Raw genomic sequence first — 23,369 nt, forward strand, 5'->3', positions numbered from 1 at the left:
AAGCAGGCAGGATCCTCAGAATCTTCCAGAATTAGTTCTCTTCAAGTTGGCATTGAAAGGGAATTTAGCAGGCCTTCTTGAAATAAAAACAAGGAATGCTGGAAATACTCAGCAGGTCTGGCAGCATCTGTGGCAAGAGAAGCAGAGTTAACGTTTCAGGTCAGTGACCCTTCTTAAAATAAAAGGAAACAAGAGTAATTGACACAGTGAACTTCAAAAGATCTTTCAGGGAATTGCTGCAAAGCAAGCAGGGTTGTAGTCTTCTGTTCTTCTCTAGAATTCTCTCCTTCTTCTGCAGCAAACTTGACTTTTATCTTCTTCCAGAAGGTAACACACACACTGACCAACAACCATAAAGCTTGGCGAGATTTTTTTCTGCCCGTCCCAGGTGCGCTCGGTGACGACTGGGTTTATCCAAAGGAGTGCTGGTCACTTTTCTGCCCCAGTTGCCAGGCTTCAAAGCCTAGCCCAAGCCATGTGACAAATATCAACACTGTTGCCAATCCAGCTCCTTCACTGTCCTTTTTTCTTATATAGTTAAGCTAAATAAATGTTGGATTAATTTTTTTTAAACAAAACAGAGTCACTTTCATAGCACAAGATGCACTGCGTCAACTCACCAAGGCTGGTTCAACATCTTCCAAATGCGCGACCTCTACCACCTAGAAGGTCAAAGGCAGCAGACGCTTGGGAACACCCCCACCTGCAAGTTCCCCTCCAAGCCACACACCATCCAGACTTGGAACTATATCGCCGTTCCTTCACTGCCGCCGGGTCAAAATCCTGCAACTGCCTTCCTAACAGCACTGTTGGGTGTAGCCCGAGGACTGCAGCGGTTCAAGAAGACATCGCACCACCACTTTCTCAAGGGCAATTAGGGATGGGTGATATATGCAGGCCTTGCCAGCGATACTCACATCCCAAGAATAAAATAATATGGGAAGTGCTTGAAAAAGAAAAAAAAGACAGCATTTCATACGTTATGATCCACAAACTGGAAAAACAAATCAACTCCGAATTTTAACTGTGAATCAGACCAGCTGATTACATATTTAAAAAGGTATCCACTTGCACCCCTTTGAAAATTAATGCATTAAATCATGATCTATTTAGATTATTAGGGCGGCGCAGTGGTTAGCACCGCAGCCTCACAGCTCCAGGGACCCGGGTTCGATTCCGGGTACTGCCTGTGTGGAGTTTGCAAGTTCTCCTTGTGTCTGCGTGGGTTTTCTCCGGGTGCTCTGGTTTCCTCCCACAAGCTTGCAGGCTGGTAGGTAAATTGGCCATTATAAATTGTCACTAGTATAGGTAGGTGGTAGGGAAAATATAGGGACAGGTGGGGATGTTTGGTAGGAATATGGGATTAGTGTAGGATTAGTATAAATGGGTGGTTGATGGTCGGCACAGACTCGGTGGGCCGAAGGGCCTGTTTCAGTGCTGTATCTCTAATATAAAAAAAAATATTTCGCTTGATGCATTCCTTTATAATCCAGATACATATCTTCTCGTCACTTCCTAAAAGCCTATTCCCTTTTTATTGCATATCCTGATTGATTAAACATTGACATTATGGGATATTCTGCTGCTGCGTGTTGAGGGCTGTCAGTGAGCTAATATTCCAGCTGTTTAAATGTGAGGCTACAAGGAGAAAGGAGCTTTGGTGTGCTGGCCGTTACAGCTCCCCTGGGTCAGTGCAGGGGGAGGAGAGGGGAGAGAATGGGCGTGTTGAAAGCAGCAGATTGGCTCGGTGTCCTTACGTGTTGGCTACAAAAGGCGAAGTGGAGGGGGGGGGAGCGCTTTGCAGAGGTGCTTTTGCCAATTCGCCGCAAGAATGAGCTTCGTCGCCGAGTATTCGCACGGTTCCTACCGAAGGGCTTTCGGGGACCCCCCTGGGTTGAGCTCCGGGATCAGGGTCTCGGGGTCCAAAAGCGTGCCCCCTTCCTCCTCCAGGAGGACCAGCCGCTACTCATCGTCCTTGGACAGCTTTGACCTGGCCCAGTGCAGCGCCGTCAACAACGAGTTCAAGATTATCAGGACCAACGAGAAGGAACAGCTCCAGGGGCTGAACGACCGCTTTGTCACTTACATCGACAAGGTGCGGCACCTGGAGCAGCAGAACAAGGCGCTGGAGGCCGAGGTGACGCTGCTGAGGCAGAAGCAGAGCGAGCCGTCCCGGCTCAACCAGATCTACGAGCAGGAGATCCGCGACCTGAGGACCAGGGTGGAGGAGCTGAGCCACGAGAAGCGCCAGGCCCAGCTCGACTGCCAGCACCTGGCCGACTGCCTGCACAAACTCAAGGGCAAGTACGAGGAGGAGCTGCGGCAGCGGAATGAGGCCGAATGCACCCTGAACAGCTACAGGAAAGACGTGGAGGACGCCGCCTTGACTAGACTGGAGCAGGAGAAGAAGATCGAGTCTCTGCTGGATGAGATAGCCTTTATGAGGAAGGTTCATGAAGAGGACTTAGCAGAGCTGCAAGCAGCACTGCAGGCGTCCCAGGTAGATATATATATATATATATATATATATTGTAACGTTACAAGCCATTAAAACATGTAACTCTCCTCCAGTCCCCGGGAGGACTTTGCACGGTCTAAGGGGGAATGCAGTGAACTCTGCAGTCCCCGGTTCTGCATCAATTCACTAAGTTAACATTTTAAAATGAAGCACAGCAGCGCCGGACTGCGAGCGGTGATGGAGATAGCCTCATTTCAGCTACTTTTTAAAAAAAAAATAAAAACACACAAAAATTTTTTTTTAAGCGTGCAGAAGTGCCCTGCCAAACAGAATCGTGCTGAATAAATTTACAAAAGCTTCGAGTTCAGTAGCTCTGTAGATTTCTTTCACCAAATGTTATGCCAGTAAAATACTGATACCGACGATGTGATACGATTATTTGAGAATAGCAGTGAATTGCCGGCTAATTTTATTTTTAAATGGGTTCACTGTGTCACACGCGGTTTTATATTGCGCGCAGTGATATTTCTAAAAAAAAAAGTCTTGTTCTGTAAAATGCTGTCACCTTGAATGATTCTCTGTTTGAACAAATAACAGATCAAAACAGGCTCAAAATCCACTGATAGCTGGCTTGCAAAATATGATCTGGAACGCAGGGCCTCAAAAGGGTGGTGGAAGCAGACTCAACAGTAATTTTCTGAAGAGAATTGGGGGGGGGGGGGGGGAATTTGCATTAGTGATGGGCAAAGAGGAAAGGGACCCCGGGCCTCATTGGAAAAGCTGGCAGAGGCACGATGAGCCGAAATGATAATCTGTGCAGAAGCACATTTTAAAATTAATTCAGGGAGCCCACAATGGATACTGGTGGAAATTCAGCACTGGTCTCAGTCAGCCAAAGAGTGACCGCACTGGAAAGCAGAGATTGTGCTTCTGGGCTGATTGTTGGAATTTAACAGTATCCATAGTGGGCTCCCTAAATTAATTTTACTTACAGACATCCCTAACTTTGAGGAGAGCAAAACATTTAGAATTTAGAATATTACAGCGCAGTACAGGCCCTTCGGCCCTCGATGTTGCGCCGATCATCTGACCTACACTATTCCATTTACATCCATATGTCTATCCAATGACCACTTAAATGCCCTTAAAGTTGGCGAGTCTACTACTGTTGCAGGCAGGGCGTTCCACGCCCCTACTACTCTCTGCGTAAAGAAACTACCTCTGACATCTGTCCTATATCTTTCACCCCTCAACTTAAAGCTATGTCCCCTCGTGTTTGCCATCCTCATCCGAGGAAAAAGACTCTCACGATCCACCCTATCTAACCCTCTGATTATCTTGTATGTCTCTATTAAGTCACCTCTCCTCCTCCTTCTCTCTAACGAAAACAACCCCAAGTCCCACAGCCTTTCCTCGTAAGACCTTCCTTCCATACCAGGCAACATCCTAGTAAATCTCCTCTGCACCCTTTCCATAGCTTCCACATCCTTCCTATAATGCGGTGACCAGAACTGCACGCAATACTCCAGGTGCGGCCTCACCAGAGTTTTGTACAGCTGCATCATGACCCCGTGGCTCCGAAACTCGATCCCCCTACTAATAAAGGCTAACACACCATATGCCTTCTTAACAGCCCTATTAACCTGGGTAGCAACTTTCAGGGATTTATGTACCTGGATACCAAGATCTCTCTGCTCATCTACACTACCAAGAATCTTCCCATTAGCCCAGTACTCTGCATTCCTGTTACTCCTTCCAAAGTGAATCACCTCACACTTCTCCGCATTAAACTCCATTTGCCATCTCTCAGCCCAGCTCTGCAGCCTATCTATGTCCCTCTGTACCCTACAACACCCTTCGACACTATCCACAACTCCACCGACCTTCGTGTCATCCGCAAATTTACTAACCCACCCTTCTACACCCTCATCCAGGTCGTTTATAAAAATGACAAACAGCAGTGGCCCCAAAACAGAACCTTGCGGTACACCACTAGTAACTAAACTCCAGGATGAACATTTGCCATCAACCACCACCCTCTGTCTTCTTTCAGCTAGCCAATTTCTGATCCAAAGCTCTAAATCACCTTCAACCCCATACTTCCGTATTTTCTGCAATAGCCTACCGTGGGGAACCTTATCAAACGCCTTACTGAAATCCATATACACCACATCCACGGCTTTACCCTCATCCACCTGTTTGGTCACCTTCTCGAAAAACTCAATAAGGTTTGTGAGGCACGACCTACCTTTCACAAAACCGTGCTGACTATCGCAAATGAACTTATTCTTTTCAAGATGATTATAAATCCTGTCTCTTATAACCTTTTCCAACATTTTACCCACAACCGAAGTAAGGCTCACAGGTCTATAATTACCAGGGCTGTCTCTACTCCCCTTCTTGAACAAGGGGACAACATTTGCTATCCTCCAGTCCTCCGGCACTACTCCTGTCGACAATGACGACTTAAAGATCAACAACAACGGCTCTGCAATCTCCTCCCTGGCTTCCCAGAGAATCCTAGGATAAATCCCATCTGGCCCGGGGGACTTATCTATTTTCACTCTTTCCAAAATTGCTAACACCTCCTCCTTGTGAATCTCAATCCCATCTAGTCTAGTAGGCTGTATCTCAGTAATCTCCTCGGCAACATTTTCTTTTTCTACTGTAAATACTGACGAAAAATATTCATTTAACGCTTCCCCTATCTCCTCTGATTCCGCACACAACTTCCCACTACTATCCTTGATTGGCCCTGTTCTAACTCTTATCATTCGTTTATTCCTGATTTCTTTCTTTCTTCTTTTGGGCCTCCTTATCTCGAGAGACAATGGATACGCGCCTGGAGGTGGTCAGTGGTTTGTGAAGCAGTGCCTGGAGTGGCTATAAAGGCCAATTCTGGAGTGACAGGCTCTTCCACAGGTGCTGCAGAGAAATTTGTTTGTTGGGGCTGTTGCACAGTTGGCTCTCCCCTTGCGCCTCTGATATATTCCTGATATACCTATAGAAAGCCTTAGGGTTTTCTTTGATCCTATCCGCCAATGACTTCTCGTGTCCTCTCCTTGCTCTTCTTAGCCCTCCCTTTAGATCCTTCCTGGCTAGCTTGTAACTCTCAAGCGCCCTAACTGAGCCTTCACGTCTCATCCTAACATAAGCCGCCCTCTTCCTCTTGACAAGCGCTTCAACTTCTTGAGTAAACCACGGCTCCCTCGCTCGACAACTTCCTCCCTGCCTGACAGGTACATACTTATCAAGGACACGCATTAGCTGCTCCTTGAATAAGCTCCACATTTCGTTTGTGCCCATCCCCTGCAGTTTCCTTCCCCATCCTACACATCCTAAATCTTGCCTAATCGCGTCATAATTTCCTTTCCCCCAGCTATAATTCTTGCCCTGCGGTATATACCTGTCCCTGCCCATCGCTAAGGTAAACCTAACCGAATTGTGATCACTATCACCAAAGTGCTCACCTACATCTAAATCGAACACCTGGCCGGGTTCATTACCCAGTACCAAATCCAATGTGGCATCGCCCCTGGTTGGCCTGTCCACATACTGTGTCAGAAAACCCTCCTGCACACACTGGACAAAAACAGACCCATCTGAAGTACTCGAACTATAGTATTTCCAGTCAATATTTGGAAAGTTAAAGTCCCCCATAACCACTACCCTGTTACTCTCGCTCCTGTCGAGAATCATCTTCGCTATCCTTTCCTCTACATCTCTGGAACTATTCGGAGGTCTATAGAAAACTCCCAACAGGGTGACCTCTCCTCTCCTGTTTCTAACCTCGGCCCATACTACCTCAGTAGACGAGTCCTCAAACGTCCTTTCTGCCGCTGTAATACTTTCCTTGATTAACAATGCTACACCCCCCCCCTCTTTTACCCTCTTCTCTGTTCTTTCAGAAACATCTAAATCCCGGAACCTGCAACATCCATTCCTGCCCCTGCTCTACCCATGTCTCCGAAATGGCCACAACATCAGGATCCCAGGTACCAACCCATGCTGCAAGCTCACCCACCTTATTCCGGATGCTCCTGGCGTTGAAGTAGACACACTTTAAACCAAGTTCTTGCTTGCCAGTGCCCTCTTGCGTCCCTGTAACCTTATCCCCTACCTCACTACTCTCAACAGCCTGTGCACTGGAACTACAATTTAGGTTCCCATTCCCCTGCTGATTTAGTTTAAACCCCCCCGAAGAGCACTAACAAATCTCCCCCCCAGGATATTGGTACCCCTCTGGTTCAGGTGAAGACCATCCTGTTTGTAGAGGTCCCACCTACCCCAGAAAGAGCCCCAATTATCCAGGAAACCAAAACCCTCCCTCCTACACCATCCCTGCAGCCACATGTTCAACTCCTCTCTCTCCCTATTCCTCTCTTCGCTAGCACGTGGCACAGGCAACAACCCAGAGATAACAACTCTGGTTGTTCTCGCTCTAAGCTTCCACCCTAGCTCCCTGAATTTCTGCCTTAAATCCCCATCTCCCTTCCTACCTATGTCGTTGGTGCCTATGTGGACCACGACTTGGGGGTGCTCCCCCTCCCCCTTAAGGATCCCAAAAACACGATCGGAGACATCACGTACCCTGGCACCTGGGAGGCAACACACCAACCGTGAGTCTCTCTCGTTCCCACAGAACCTCCTATCTGTTCCCCTAACTATGGAGTCCCCAATGACTAATGCTCTGCTCCTCTTCCCTTTTCCCTTCTGAGCAACAGGGACAGACTCTGTGCCAGAGACCTGCACCCCATTGCTTACCCCTGGTAAGTCGTCCCCCCCAACAGTATCCAAAACGGTATACCTGTTGTTGAGGGAAACGGCCACAGGGGATCCCTGCACTGCCTGCTGGTTCCCTTTCCTTCCCCTGACGGTAACCCATCTACCTACTTCTTTTACCTGAGGTGTGACTGCCTCCCTATAACTCCTGTCAATAATCCCCTCCGCCTCCCGAATGATAGCACTAATATGCCCGATAACTGGGCATTCTCTGTTACTACATGGGCAGGACCTGTAGGAAGTGGACTTTGAGATTCACTCTGCCATTAAAAAAGGCCGCAGTTTTAATGCCGTCATTGGTGCTTATGCACAGATTATCATTCGGCTCATCCTGCCTTTGCCGGCTTTTTGAAACAGCTGTTGAATGAGGCCTGGTCCCTTTCCTCTTTGCCCGTCATCACTGCAAATTTCCCATCCCACCTGACAGGGCTAGATTATAAATTCAGAGTGGGATCCGAGAAATGAAGGGGCAGTTTGCAAGCTAATTGTTAAACTTCTATCCTTTCATCTGACACACAGGATGTTGAATTATAGGCGGTGCAAACACAATTAGTAGCTTATTTACCATGCGTTATCACCACTACAACTAAGTTGGATTGAATGGGGCTGCCAACCATGTTGTTGGGTGTCTTTACATTGCATGCATTTATAATCCTCAACCCTCTACCCCAGGAAGGGCCAACACCTTCAAGGAGAGTTTCCCAGCCTTCTTCGGTTTCACCCAAGGAGCCATTCTCAGTGTGTTTTTCGACTATGGCAAGGCACTACAGTCAAGCCAAATCATACCTAAGCCAAATCTCTACATACCTACTGATTCTAATGGAAGTCATTAAAATACAATCTGGAACCAATTGTCTTGGCTTAGGCCGGCCAAGTCAGCACAGACTGAGTTAAACCTGGGACCAGATAATCTTTGTGCCTTCGGGCTGCACCTTGCAATGCCTTCACATTGAACATCTTTCAGATGTGATGTGGTACCAAGGCCCTTACCTGTTACATTGTCATGGTTACTAATTAAGTGGTGGGAGTGCAAGAACATGTATTTCCCATTTTCCCAAGCAAAATGTCTACAGTCCAAACCATAATGTTTCCAGCAGACCAACTACCATTACTACATTGGCCTGGGTAGTATATGCCTCATGTTTGTACCTCTTCATGCTCTGAACTTAATTCATGACTTGTCCTCCAATTGTTTTGCCAAGGTGGCTGTGGAGATCGATGTGAGCAAGCCAGATCTGTCAGCTGCTCTAAAGGAAATCAGGTCCCAGTATGAGATCATAGCATCTAAGAACCAGCAGACTGCAGAAGAGTGGTACAAATCCAAATTTGCCAATTTCACAGAGAATGTGGCTCGTGGGAATGAGGCAGCCCGAGCGGCCAGAGAAGAAATTTCAGATTATCGGCGCCAGCTACAGAGCCGGAACATTGAAATTGAAGCCATCAAAAGCACCAACAACTCTCTGGAGAAACAACTGCAGGAGATGGAGGAGACACACAATGCAGAGATCAGCAACCTGCAGGTAGTCTCAGATTACTCAGGGGGTATCTTTCAAGTCCTGCTCACCCATCACCCCCTCTTACTGACATGGGTTCACCTTCCTTTAAAGACTCAAATCTACAATTTCCATCCTCCTGCTTAACAGATCCACGGTCTCACCACCTCCCCCTGCTCCATCTCTGTAAACTCCCCCAACCCAACCCTTTCCCCATTCTCTGCATCTTGTGCATCCCACATCACTTAGGGGCCATAACCTTAGCTACCTTGACCCTTCCCTCTGGAATTCCCTTTTTGTCTCTCGGTTAGTCTCTCCTCCTTTCGAATGCTTCATAAATCTACCTCACCTGACCCAATATCTCCTTTGGCTTGTAAGATTTTGTCTAATTATGCTGCTGTGCAACATTTTACTGAATTAAAAAGGCATGATTACACATGCAAACTGTAGGTGTTTTCAGTTCGAGGAATGCAAACCCTACACTCTGTTCCTGAATGCAGCACACAGCCCAGATGATGCATTTGTCTTGATGGACCATAATAGTATGTATGAATAAGTTCTACTCCCAGTTTTTCCTCTTTCACTGGGTAAGGTGCCACAATTCCTTATTGAGCAAGGTACCAGAGGGTTGCAGGAAGTTCTTCTTGCATGAGCCCAGTGGTGAGTGTAGTTATGCTATCTGATCTCGGAGGGCATCACACCTATGCCCTATTCTACCTCGATAAATGTTAAAACTGCCTACTTTGTTCACATTCTATTGAGGAAGCTACATTCACCACACTTATTTGTAAATCAATCCACTGGGACAATACGAGACGGTGCAAGTCATTATTCTTTCTGCTGGAGATTCTAATTGGACGATACCATTGAGCAGAATGTGTGTTTCCCACTCAATTCATCATTTTTTTTTTAAAAAAAAAAGCAAATCACTGTGGTAAACCAAAGCATTACCATTAATTCTGTACCTCCATTGCTAGCAAGAGAACATGCAGTGCAGTTTCTCATTGCTCTCTTCAAAACCACATGTGCCTTCAACAAATCTTCAGACACCCAAGTAAAAGGATCTGCATACAAAATATAATGCATACAAACAACTATAATCTCCATTTCCCACTATAAACAGAGTTCATGTTGAGTGAAAAGCACAATTTAGTGTCAGGTTGGCTTACCTGGTGTACTTCCAAGTCTGGGTTATGGAGTTATGGGTTTATCTCCAAGTCTCAATGCCATTATTTAGACTAACATTCCAGTGCAGTAGCATTATTTTCATCTGTTGGGTAAGACATTAAATCAAACCCCTGACTGCTTGCAGAGGTAGATGGTAAGGATCCCACGGCTCAATCTAAAGAACAATATTTCTGGCCAATATTCATCCCTAAAGCAACCACAATAGACTAATAGCCACTAGTCTCATCACAGAATGTATAGTGCTTTGTGAAGTGCTTAGAGTCATCCTTAACAGACATGATAAACATAGGATAAAAACAAGCAATGCTGGAAATACTCAGCAGAGCTGGCAGTATCTGTGCTTTTATCATGATAAATACAAGTCCTTTCTTACCCATTTTCCTTGGTTAAACCTGAAATGTGAACCAGTCTTCCCATTTTGAATTGAAATGCAACTGCTTCTCTTTGGCGTCTGAACTTACGATTTGTGCTCAGTGACGTGGTGATATTCTGTGCAATTATTTTCTCATTCAAGTTTTACAGATACACATTATTCAGCACACTAAAACTGTTAAGCTGTAGCCATGACTGTACCACCTTTAAATTCAACAGGAGACCATCAACCAGCTTGAAAACACTTTGTTGACCTCAAAGAGTGAAATGTCTCACCACCTGAGAGAGTACCAAGACTTGCTCAACGTCAAGATGGCACTGGACATCGAAATAGCTGCATACAGGTTAACGTCTGCTTTGGCTGCAATGATGTCTCAATAGTCTTGTATTATAAGAATCAATTGCTTGGTTAATGCACAATATTAAGCATTTACATAAGGGAACTCTAGGGATTTTTTTTTTAAACACGAGTATCGCCGTTAATTCCTAAAGGTTAACTCATTTTCAATTGGACCATTTTTTTCTTCTGAAAGAATGCACCTCAGATCAGTTGCTAGAAACACAGGAATGACAGATCTTCTCCAGAGGTAGTCAGTTCTGCAAATTGATTAGTGAAAACTGACAAGTTGGGTTTGTGCTTCGAAATGATCACTGGAATATTAGCCAAGTTATTGATAGGCTGACAAGATATCTTTGTTTTAGATTGATAACAGTAATAAAGTCCATCGCTAATCCTTTTGTCTAAAAATTTCTATTCATGATTATTTAAAGGTTTATTTTCACATAGGAATTTCCCAAGAATGTTAAAATAAATGCTTTTAAGTAGTTTTGCAATTCGACTACAAATAGAATCAGACAGCACGGAAGGAGGCCATTCAACCCATAGAGCCTGTGCTGAAAGTATTAAAATGTATTTTGTCCCCAAAATGGAGGCAAAAAAACATCCAGAAATCAGTGTATTTGAATCAAAAATACTGTTTTGAATTTTAAGATGTGATTTTTTTTTTTCCACAAAGGAAACTGCTGGAGGGTGAGGAGACTCGGTTGAACACCATCGGTGGCAGTACCTCTGCATTCCTGAACCCCACCTACACCTACTCCTCTACAATCTTGTCTGGGCCAAAGACCTTTTCTGCTACCAGTGTCAGGAAAAGCACAGAAAGGGATGGCACAGAGAAAACAGCAACCACAAAAAAGGATGAGAAGAAGCCTGAAAAAATGAAAAGCAAAAATTAATTTTTTTGGAAATCCTTCAATCTGCTGTTCCTTCCCATTCCAAATCCCCTCACCCCCAAATAGAAAAATGACAGAAAAAAGTATCTAGCTAAAATGTAGGATATTTTACAGTCATCACGCAGCTTACAGGAGACAGTCAGGATTATTACAACAGAACACTCCTAGAAGATTCTCGTAACGAGTCCAACGTATTCAAAGATATATAATTATCATTAATTCATGACAATTATTTTATATTTGTTTGCACAGGTCATCAATTATAAATATCTGATGTTTTAAAACAAGAATATGTAAGATTAATCACCGAAGGTGATACAGAGAATAACCCTCAGCAATAATTACCAACTGTACCAGAATCGTTGCTATCTATTTATTGACAGTATTTATAAATGTGTTTTTATGTGGATGTTTGCAAAATAAGGATTGCCAATTACAGAAAAGAGAACCAGAGGCCATTCTACATATGAGGGAGTCCGCTCTCTCTTTATTGGCCCGTTAATATTATGATTAGTACAAATACAGCAACAACTTGTCTTTAATGCAGAAGGTGTCTCAAAGCAGTTCACAGAATTGTGGTCATTGGTTGTACTTGAATCTAAGTCACACAGATAACCAAGCAGAGAGGATGAAAGTCAGCTTTGTCGATTGGCTATTAGCGTTGTAAAGTCTGAGCCCAATAGCACATCACACAAAATTGCTCCAGCCTGGGCACTCTTAAGACTATCTCATTCAGAGAAGCCACATAATGGCTATTATGTGAATAGAGGAATGCCATTCGTGCACTGAGCTGAGATATATTGTTGGAGCCTGGTAAAGAGAGCTTAATTATGCATCTTTCCATGCTACAACTGATCAGAGAGTATTTTACGCTGTCACTGGGTGTCTGAAATGAAACACATGGGGTATACCCCAACATTGACATCCTTCAACTGGCTGAGCACAAAAATTCATTGGCAAAATTATCTTGAGAGAAGGATTGTAATATACGTGGCGGCACAATGAAGAAAAGAAACAGAAACCCAGAGTGGCAATTTCCTGCTCCAGATAGTGAGATGCATAATAACTCTACTTGCGTGATACTCACCAATACAATGCAGCTGTTGTGTTGTTGCATGTGGGTTATCTTGCCAAACCACATTTCATTCGTTCCCTGTTGCGCATCAATACTTTATCGCGCCTCAAAATCCCACTTAACAAAAGAACTTCCATACAGAAGACATGGACTGTCTGTACTCTCGAGAACCCCGCCCCCTCCCAACCCCCATTTGGTCTCCCTTCACTCCTTTGCTTCAGTCGTACTGCCAAAGGCCTCTTCTCCTTACAATGCCAATTCTGACCACAAGTCGTGCTTACAACGTTAGCTTGTTCCTCTTCCAGATGTCGAGGACCAGCATTTTGCATTGTGGTTTAGGATTTTCGGCAGTTGCGGGTCTTTTCCTTTCTGCAATACTGGATAATGTAAAATTAAGTAGATGTGATGATGAGTTGAGATTTTCAACTGAATATAAAAAAATTGCCAGCAGAAATTGGGGATGAGTTAGAAACCCACTAAAGAGGAAAATGCCAAGGAGTCATTGAGCTGTAAACTGAAGTGAGGAACTAAGTTATTAACTTGTAATAATCTTCTGAGACTGTGATGCATGATGCTACTTTACAGCTTATGTGTGAGGAACAGCAGTGGAGTTTACTGCAGAGGTATACATGCCTTAAATGTTGAAAGAAAACAAGTATAAAATCTAGCTCCATGGAATTGCAGTGTGCTTATATCATTCATTATATGTTAATGTAAACATCAGTCAATCAGACGCTCTATGTTGGAAAAGTCCAACTACACAAATTTAATTCAAATCTATTCCATTTTATTGCAATAAAAAAAAAGTAATCTCCTGATGCCAAAATAAAGCAATCTACAAACGTTTGTTCTCTCTGCTGTGTGCTTAATGGTAGGCTCTTGTCTTCACTGTGTTTCATTTTAAATTTCTATCTATCGAGTACTGCTCTCAGGTGCAGGCACTGCAAGCTTCACAAGCAGCTAAGTGCAGGCACGGGATTTTGCCCATGGTGAGATATCAAGGCATAAAATTTACATAAAAAGTAAAATACTGCAGATGCTGGAAATCTGAAATAAAAACAAGAAATGCTGGAACCACTCAGCAGGTCTGGCAGCATCTGCGGAAAGAGAAGCAGAGTTAACGTTTCGGGTCAGTGACCCTTCTTCGGAACGAGCAAATATTAGAAATGTCAAAGGTTATAAGCAAGCGAGCCGGGGGTGGGGCAAGAGATAACAAAAGGAGAAGGTGTAGATTGGACAAGGCCACATAGCTGACCAAAAGGTCATGGAGCAAAGGCAAACAATATGTTAATGGTGTGTTGAAAGACAAAGCATTAGTACAGATAGGGTGTTAACGGACTGAAGATTCAACAGCAGCAAGTACAAACATGAATAAAAACAGTGGGTAAGCAAACTGAACAAACTACAATGAAATGAAACAAACAAAATAAAAAAAAGTGAAAAAGAAGAAAAAGTAAAAATAAAAGCTTCCAGCCCTTCATTAAATTTAAAGAAGATATTTTAAATTTTATTAAAAGTTACCTGACCTGAGAATTTAAAAGTTTCAATCCCCTCTCCCACCACCGCCACCCACCAGCCTCCCCCCCCCACCCCATGACTATTAATTGCCCTCCCCCCCAAAAAAAGTAATGTGTAAACTAGTGATCCCGACCTTAACCACCCCCCCCCCCCCCTCACAACTTTCTTCACTTTAACCTGCAAACCCTTCCCACTATCATCTCCACCAAATCGCAATGATTTTCCTCGCTCTCCCCCACACCTGAAAACTCACCTGCTCCCCCTTCCAACCACTGTTCCGTTTAGAGATCCGAAGGCGCAGAAGTTCCGGCAACTGGCCAGAATATTGTAGAGGGACGGATATCACAACGATTTAAGTATTAATTCACTCATCTAAATATTTTCAATGAAAGTCCAATCGCTGAGTGGCGGGGGTGGCTGCTGTGAGGTTTCGCTACCGCCGGTAAAATGGGTCGGGACTTCCCAGCGTCAAGGCCCATGGCAGACCTCTCCCGGAGGTATTTTCTGGGGCCCCACCACCACAACTCCCGACGTCAGCAGATTGGTAAAATCCAGCCCCTTGTCTCCAGAAGTAGGAAATAGCAAGACTGGCCGTTTCGGTTTGCTGTCAGGGCCACCCTTGGTCTAGCCAAGGGCAAAGTGAGCCTTCAATTTACAGTATGATTTTCACATTGCTAGCCTGCATTGCTCAGACACTGAACATATGAATGAGGAGCAGAAATAGACCATTCGGCCCCTCAAGCCTGCTCCGCCATTCAATAAGATCATGGCCGATTGGTTTGTGTTTCGAATTCCACACTCCCATCTACCCTCGCGAACCTTTGACTCCTTTGTCTAACAAGAATCTATCTGTGCCTTAAAAATATTCAATGACCCCGCCTCCACCACCTTCTGAGACGGTGAGTTCCAAAATCGCACAAGCCTTGTACACAAGTTTCATGCTTTTGTTTAATGGGTTACAGTTGGATGCAGCAGGAATGGAGAAGTAAGATTCGATGCCCTTTATTTTACACAACCACTTACACTGACAGCGGCTGTACAATATAATTGGGGGATTGAAACAGAGCTTGTACATACTTCTAGGTCAAGACAAACAATACTCACTTAAAAATGCACCATGTCTAGAAATGTGTTAAAAAATGGTTTGGATTGACAAAGTACAAAAGCATAGGTTGAGCGTCAGTGAATCCTGAGACATTGTTCCAACAAAGTATACTGGATCCTAGGATTAGATTAGATTAGATTAGAGATACAGCACTGAAACAGGCCCTTCGGCCCACCGAGTCTGTGCCGACCATCAACCACCCATTTATACTAATCCTACACTAATCCCATATTCCTACCAAACATCCCCAACTGTCCCTATATTTCCCTACCACCTACCTATACTAGTGACAATTTATAATGGCCAATTTACCTATCAACCTGCAAGTCTTTTGGCTTGTGGGAGGAAACCGGAGCACCCGGAGAAAACCCACGCAGACACAGGGAGAACTTGCAAACTCCACACAGGCAGTACCCAGAATCGAACCCGGGTCCCTGGAGCTGTGAGGCTGCAGTGCTAACCACTGCGCCACTGTGCTTTATAAATAGGGGCATCGAGTACAAAAGCAAGAGGGTTATGATGAACCAGTATAAAACTCTGGTTTGGCCTCAAATGGAGTATTGTGTCCAGTTCTTGGCACCACACTTTTTGAAGGATGCGAAGGCATTACAGAGGGTGAATTAAAAATTCATAAGAATGGATAAGGAATGATAGACTTCAGTTACATGAACAGATTGAAGAAACTGAGGTTGTTCTCCTTGAAGAGAAGGTTGAGAGGAGATTTGATAGAGGTGGTCAAAATTATGAGGGATCTACACAGAGTAGATAGAGAGAAACAGTTCCCAGTGACATAAGGATTGAGAACCAGAGGAAAACAAATTAAGGTAATTGGCAATAGAAGTAACCGTGACATGAGGAAAAGCTTTTTTTTTTTAAACACAGCGAGTGGTCAGGATCTGGAATGCACTACCCAAGCATGTGGTGGAGGCAGATTCAATCAAGGCTTTCAAAAGGATATTAGATAATTATCGGAGGATAAAAAAAATTTACCAGGTTATGGGGAAAAAGATGGATTGGGACTAAGCGAGTGTTCTTGCAGAGCAACGACATGGATGTGATGGACCATCCTTCTGTGCTGTAATCCTTCTATGATTCCAACACACCTGGAATCTTCCTTTTTAAAACTTCCCATTTGAGTTTTATCATCAGGGTTCAAATCCAACATGACAAATGCTCTTCGGTGCGGCCCGGCTGCTGTAAGTGGGAAGGGTATTTTTCTAAAATTATGTTCAACAGGTTATAATGGGATCAAATGATTGAAAGTATGCCTTTAATGAGAAACGTCCTCATTAGTTCAGGTCTCCATATGATAAATGCTTTTTATATTTTCCCCAGTGCCTCCATATGCTTTTTGTAAAAATGATAGCAAAACAGAGAGGCTATAACTATCAGGAAAGACTTAAAACAGGCTGGGGCTCTGACCTGTTTATTAGGTCACTTTTCAGCCTTCTCTTTAGAGATCTTCTAAATCATGAAGGGCTTTGAAAGGTTAGACATCGAGAAGATGCAACCATTTGCAGGAAGTCCAAAACTCGGGGCTGTAAATAGAAAAAGTACACCAATAAATCCAATAAGGAATTCAGGAGAAGCTTCATGAAGCAGAAAGTGTTTAGACTATGGAAACTGAAGTAGTTGGGCAAATAGCAATCCCTTTTATTCCGCTTTCCCTCATGCTATCTCACTTCCCCTTGAATTCATCTAACCCTATCAGCATAGATGCAGAGAAGTGGGAGAGGACGAGACTCCTTCGGAGCCTAAACACTAGCATAGATCAGTTGGGCCGAATGGCCTGGTTCTGTGCTGTAAATTCTACGTCATTCTGTGCAACCTATCTCCACAGATTAAGGACACCAGCTATTGCAGATTATTGCGACATTGACTACGCTACTGAATTCAGATACTGTACCAATAGTCCAATTCAGATTCTGTTGCTGCAAATTGAATCTGGACCCTCCAATGTTTATTTTACCTAGTTTCCAATCTACCACTGGTGAACGTGTCAAGTAGACCGAAGTACTGGGCTTGTAAAAGTGAAAAATATTTCTTTGAGTAGACAGTGTAACTGAGGTGGTCATGATAGTGGACTAGTAATTCAGAGAATGAAGTTCAAATCCCACTGTGGTAGTTTGAGAATTCCAATTTTTTTTGTTTTAAAAACATAACTTCAAATAAAAAGCTGGTATCAGTAAAAATGTCCAGGAAGCTTCTGGTGTGTTGTTAAAAAGCCAAATGGTTCGCTCATAATCTTTAGGGAAAAAAAACCTGTCATCCTTTACGTGGACTGGCCCATATGTAACTCCAGTCCCTTTGAAGTGATGTAGCAAGTCACGCAGTTGTTTCAAGCTGCTAAAGTACAGAGTTTCCAGAAGAAGGCCCACAACCTTTGCAGCCAATTAGGAATGGGGATTAAATTCTGGTCTTGGCCACACATCTGAGAATTTAATAAAGATCCACTGACATAATTCAGAGACCCGACTGTCACGATTGCAAAATGCTCATCTTGGCAACATTTGGTTGTTATCAGGTACTGTTATAAAATAATTTCAATGCATTATTCAAGCAAGTTAGAATCCTACAACGCGGAAGGTGGTCATTAGCTCATCATGCCCGTGCTGGCTCTTTGAAAGTTTAGCCCCACTCCCCTGCTTTCTCCAGAGCCCTGTAAATTTTTCCCTTTCAAGTATTTATCCAATTCCTTTTCATTCAATGAAAATTACTGCTATATCGCCGTTCCTTCAATGTCGCTGGGTCAAAATCCCAGAACTCCCTTCCTAAAAGCACTGTTGGTGACCTCCGCCCCAAGGACAGCAGCGGTTCAAGAAAGCAGCTCACCAACTTCTCAAGGGCTACAAGGGATGGGCAATAAATGCTGGCCTAGCCAGAAATGCCCACATCCCACAAAAAAAAAAATAGAAAAACAAATATGCAGGGAGGGATGTGTTCAACTGTATAACACACAATGTATTATACAGCGAGGGATGTCACACTGTGTAACACAAAATGTATTATACAGCAAGGGAGGAATTATACCGGGGAGCACACAATCTATTCCATAGTGAGGGATGTGTTATACCGCATAACACACAGTATAGTATATAGCAAGGGATGTATTATATTGTGTCATTCACAGATCTATTATATAGCAAGGAATGTGTTTACATCATATAGCAAACCTTTTATTATACAGCTTGAGATGTGTTGTACTTTGAAACACACAATGTATTATTCAGAGAGGGACATATTGTGCAATGTAATTCACAATGCATTATATAGCGAGGGATGTGTCAAATTGTGTAACATACAGTATAAAACATCCCTCACGATATAATGTATTCTAAGGTCAGGGATGTGTTATACCGTGTAACGCACAATGTCGTGAGGGATGATTTATACCGTGTAACGCACCATGTATAATAGTGAGGGATGAGTTATCCTGTCTAACACACAAAGTAATATATAGCAAGGGATGTGTTATACCATGTAACAGACAATGTTTAAATGGTGCAGGTGGAATTAAACCATGTAACCCACAATAGTATAGGGAAGAATTTTTTTGTACTGTGTAACATACAAATTATCGTACAGCAAGTGATGATTCATTGTGTATTACACAGTATAACATATCTCTCACTATATACAACATTGCTTATTACGCAATATAAGATATCCCTTGCTATATAATACATTGTGTATTCCACAGTACAGTACATCACTCACTGTATAATACATTGTGCATTACGCTGTAATAACTCACCCCTCGCTAAATAGTACTTTGTGCATTACACGGAATAACACAACCCTCACTATAGAATACGTTCTGTGTCACAGGGTAGAACACATCCTTGCTATATAATAGATTGTGTATTACACAGTATAACACATACCTCACTCTCAAATGCATTGTGTGTTGCAAAGCATAATTCATTTCTCGCTATTGAATATATTGTGTGTGACAGGAAATCAAACATCCCTCGCTAGATAATACATTCCATGTTACACAGTAGAACATCCCTCGCTATACAAAACAAGGTGTGTTACACAGTACAAGACATCTCTCAGTCTAGAATACATGGTGTGTTACACAGTATGACATACCCCTCGCTATATAATCAATTGTCTGTATAACACATTCCTTACCCTATAATACATTGTGTATTACACAGTAGAACAAATCATTCACTCTATAAGTTGTACATTAAACATTATAACACATCTATCTCCATATAAAACATTGTGTGACACAGTAGAATACACCCCTCGCTATGTAATACAAAGTATGTTCCAGTACAACACTTCCCTCACTAGGGAACCCATTGCGTGTTACATGGTATGATGCATCCTTCGCTATATAATAGTGTGCGCTACACCATATCACACATTGCTCGTTACATAATATGTCCCATGTTACATGGTATAAAACATCCCTCTCTATATAATACATTATGTATTACACACTAACATATCCCTTGCAACATAACACTATGAGTGTTAAACAAGGTAACACATCCCTTGCTACATAATATATTGTGTTACATAGTAGAACACATGCCTCGCTCTAGAATACAATGGGTGTTACAGTCTAATACAAACCTTAATACATTGTATATTGTGGGTTGTACAGTATGACACATCACTTGTTTTATAATGCCATGTATGTTACAGTTTAAGCCATCCCATGCTATATATTGTGTCTTACACAGTATAACACATCCCTTGCTATATAATGTTGTGTGTGTTCCACACTACAACATATTCCTCACAACATAACACAATGACACATCCCTCTCTACCATTTACATTCTATTCTACCCAGTATAACACATCCCTCACCTTGTAATACATTGAGTGTTACGTGGTATAATTCATCCCTCGCGAAATAGTACATTGTGTGTTACACAGTACAACACCTCCCTTACAATATAATACACTGTGTCTTACACTGTGTAACCCAGCCATCGCTAAATTGTACACTGTTACACAGTAGAACACCTCCCTCGCTATCTAATATTGTGTGTTATGCAGTATGGCACACCCCTCGCTATATAATACATTGTGTCTTACACAGTTTAAGCCATCCCACACTATATATAGTACATGTGTCTTACACAGTCTATTACATCCCTCACTACGTGTTACACAGTAGAACACATCTCTTGCTATACAATATATTTTATGTTATACAATATAACACATCCCTTGCTATTTAATACATTGTGTTATAGGGAATAAAACATAACTCAAAATAATACAAGTTGTGTTTTACACTATAACATATCCCTCGCAACATAATACAAATGGGTGTTAGACAGATTGACACCTCCCTGCCTATATAATACATTCTATGTTACCCAGTATAACACATCCCTCGCTATATAATACATCGTGTGTTACACAGTACAACAAATCCCTTGCTGCAGAGTACATTGTGTGTTACAGTGTAACCCATCCTTTGCTAAATAGTACATTGTGTATTACACAGTATAGTATGTCCCTCATGATATAACACATGGTTTGTAACACAGTATAACACATCTTTCGCTATATTATACATTCCGTGCTACACCATTTAACACATCCCTTGCTATATATTACATTGTGTGTTACGCAGTACAGCACATCCCTTGACAATGAATACAAGGGGGGTACACAGTATAATCCATCCTCGATATAGAATACATGGTGTGTTATACGGTATAATTCCCCACTCGCTATTTAATACATTGTTTGTTACACAGTATTATGCATGCCTCACTATATAATAGATTGTGTTACACAGTTGAAACGTGGCTCACTATATAACACAATGTGTGTTACACAGTGCAACACATCCGTCATTATATAATATAAGGTGTGGTACACAATAGAGGACATCCTTAGCCATAAAAAACAATGTCTGCTAGATGGTATAACACATCCTTCCCGACATAATACATTCTATGTTACCCAGTATAACACATCCCTCACTATGTAATATATTACATGTTAAACAGTATAATTCATCCCTTGCTATACAATACATTGTGTGTTAGACTGTATAACCCATCCCTTGCTGCAGAGTAAATGGTGTTACAGTGTAACGCATCCTTTGCTAAATAGTACATTGTTTATTGCACAGTACAGTATGTCCCTCATTATAGAACATATTGTGTGTTACATGGTGTGACACATCCCTTGCATGGTGTGTAACACAGTATAACACATTCCTTGACATAGAATACAAGGGTGGCACACAGTATAATCTATCCTCAATATATAACACATTGTGTGTTACATAGTAGAATTCTACCTGTGCTATTTAATATGGGCGGCGCAGTGGTTAGCACCGCAGCCTCACAGCTCCAGGAACCCGGGTTCGATTCTGGGTACTGCCTGTGCAGAGTTTGCAAGTTCTCCCTGTGTCTGCGTGGGTTTTCGCCGGGTGCTCCAGTTTCCTCCCACATCCAAAAAAGACTTGCAGGTGATAGGTAAATTGGCCATTGTAAATTGCCCCTAGTGTAGGGAGGTGATAGGGAATATGGGATTACTGTAGGGATAGTATAAATGTGTGGTTGTTGGTCGGCACAGACTCGGTGGGCCGAAGGGCCTGTTTCAGTGCTGTATCTCTAAATAAAATAAAATAAATAAAAATAAATTGTCTGTTTCACAGTATTATGCATGCCTCGCGATATAATAGATTGTGTGTTACACATTATAACACATGCCTCGCTATATAACACTGTGTTACACGATATAATTTATCCCTCGCTATATAAAATACACTGCGTGTCACACAGTAGAACACATTTCTCGCTATACAATATATTTTATGTTATACAATATAACACATCCCTTGCTATTTAATACATTAGGTAACAGGGAATAAAACATGCCTCGATATATAATACAAGTTGTGTTTCACACTATAACATATCCCTCGCAACATAATACAGATTGACATGTCCCTGCCTATATAATACATTCTATGTTACCCAGTATAACACATCCCTCACTATGTAATATATTGCATGTTACACAATATATTTCATCCTTTGCTATATAATACATTGCATGTTAGACTGTATAGCCCATCCCTTGCTGCAGAGTACATGGTGTTACACAGTGCAACCCATCTTTTGCTAAGTAGTACATTGTTTGTTACACAGTATGGTACATCCCTCATTATATAACACATGGTTTGTTACGTGTATGACATCCCTTGCTATATAATGCATGGTGTGCAACACAGTATAACACATCTCTCACTATATAATACATTGTGCCTAACAGTATAACACATCCCTGGACATATAATACAAGGGTGGTACACAGTATAATCCATTCTCAATATATAATACCTGGTATGTTACATGGTAGAATTCTACCTGTGCTATTTAATACATTGCCTGTATCACAGTATTATGCATGCCTTGCGATATAATAGATTGTGTGTTACACAGTATAACACATGCCTTGCTGTATAACAGTGTGTTACACGATATAATTTATCCCTCGCTATATATCTTCTGTGTTACAAACTGCAACACATCCCTCATTATATAATGCCTTGCGTGTTACACAATAGAGGACATTCTTAGCCATCTAACAAAATTTGTGCTTACACAGTATAACACAACATTTGATATCCAATACATTGTGCGTTGCATGGTATGACACATTTCTCACTTTATAATGCCATATGTGTTACCCATACTATCTCGTACACTATGTGTTAAATGGTATAACACATCCCTCGCTATAAAATACCTTGTGTTTCACAGTGTAACACACCCCCTGCTATGTAATACATTCTATGTTACACGGTACAACACAGCCCTCGCTAAATAGTACATTGCGAGTTACATGGTGTAGTTCATTCCTCGCTGTGTAAATATATTGTGTGTTACACGGTACGACACAACCCCTCGCTATACATGTTCTGTTGCACACTATAGTATCTCCCTCGCAACATAATACAAATGGGTGTTACACAGATTGACATGTCCCTGCCTATATAATACATTCTATGTTACCCAGTATAACACATCCCTCACTATGTAATATATTGCATGTTACACAATATATTTCATCCTTTGCTATACAATACATTGCTGGTTAGACTGTATAGTCCATCCTTTGCTAAATAGTACATTGTGTATTACACAATAG

At 42.4% G+C, this 23,369-nt stretch overlaps 1 protein-coding gene across 1 annotated transcript; it reads left to right on the forward strand.

The window, feature by feature from the left end:
* The first annotated feature begins 1,830 nt into the window (after positions 1–1,830).
* On the forward strand, positions 1,831–13,383 carry LOC137357245 (low molecular weight neuronal intermediate filament-like). Its single transcript, XM_068023432.1, has 4 exons — positions 1,831–2,500; positions 8,443–8,760; positions 10,513–10,637; positions 11,310–13,383. Exons 1-4 carry the CDS (start codon positions 1,832–1,834, stop codon positions 11,527–11,529), a joined length of 1,332 nt encoding a protein of 443 aa, XP_067879533.1. The 5' UTR covers position 1,831; the 3' UTR covers positions 11,530–13,383.
* Positions 13,384–23,369: the final 9,986 nt, after the last annotated feature.

The sequence above is a fragment of the Heterodontus francisci genome, chromosome 47, assembly GCF_036365525.1.
Source record: "Heterodontus francisci isolate sHetFra1 chromosome 47, sHetFra1.hap1, whole genome shotgun sequence".
NCBI classification, from domain to species: Eukaryota; Metazoa; Chordata; class Chondrichthyes; order Heterodontiformes; family Heterodontidae; genus Heterodontus; species Heterodontus francisci.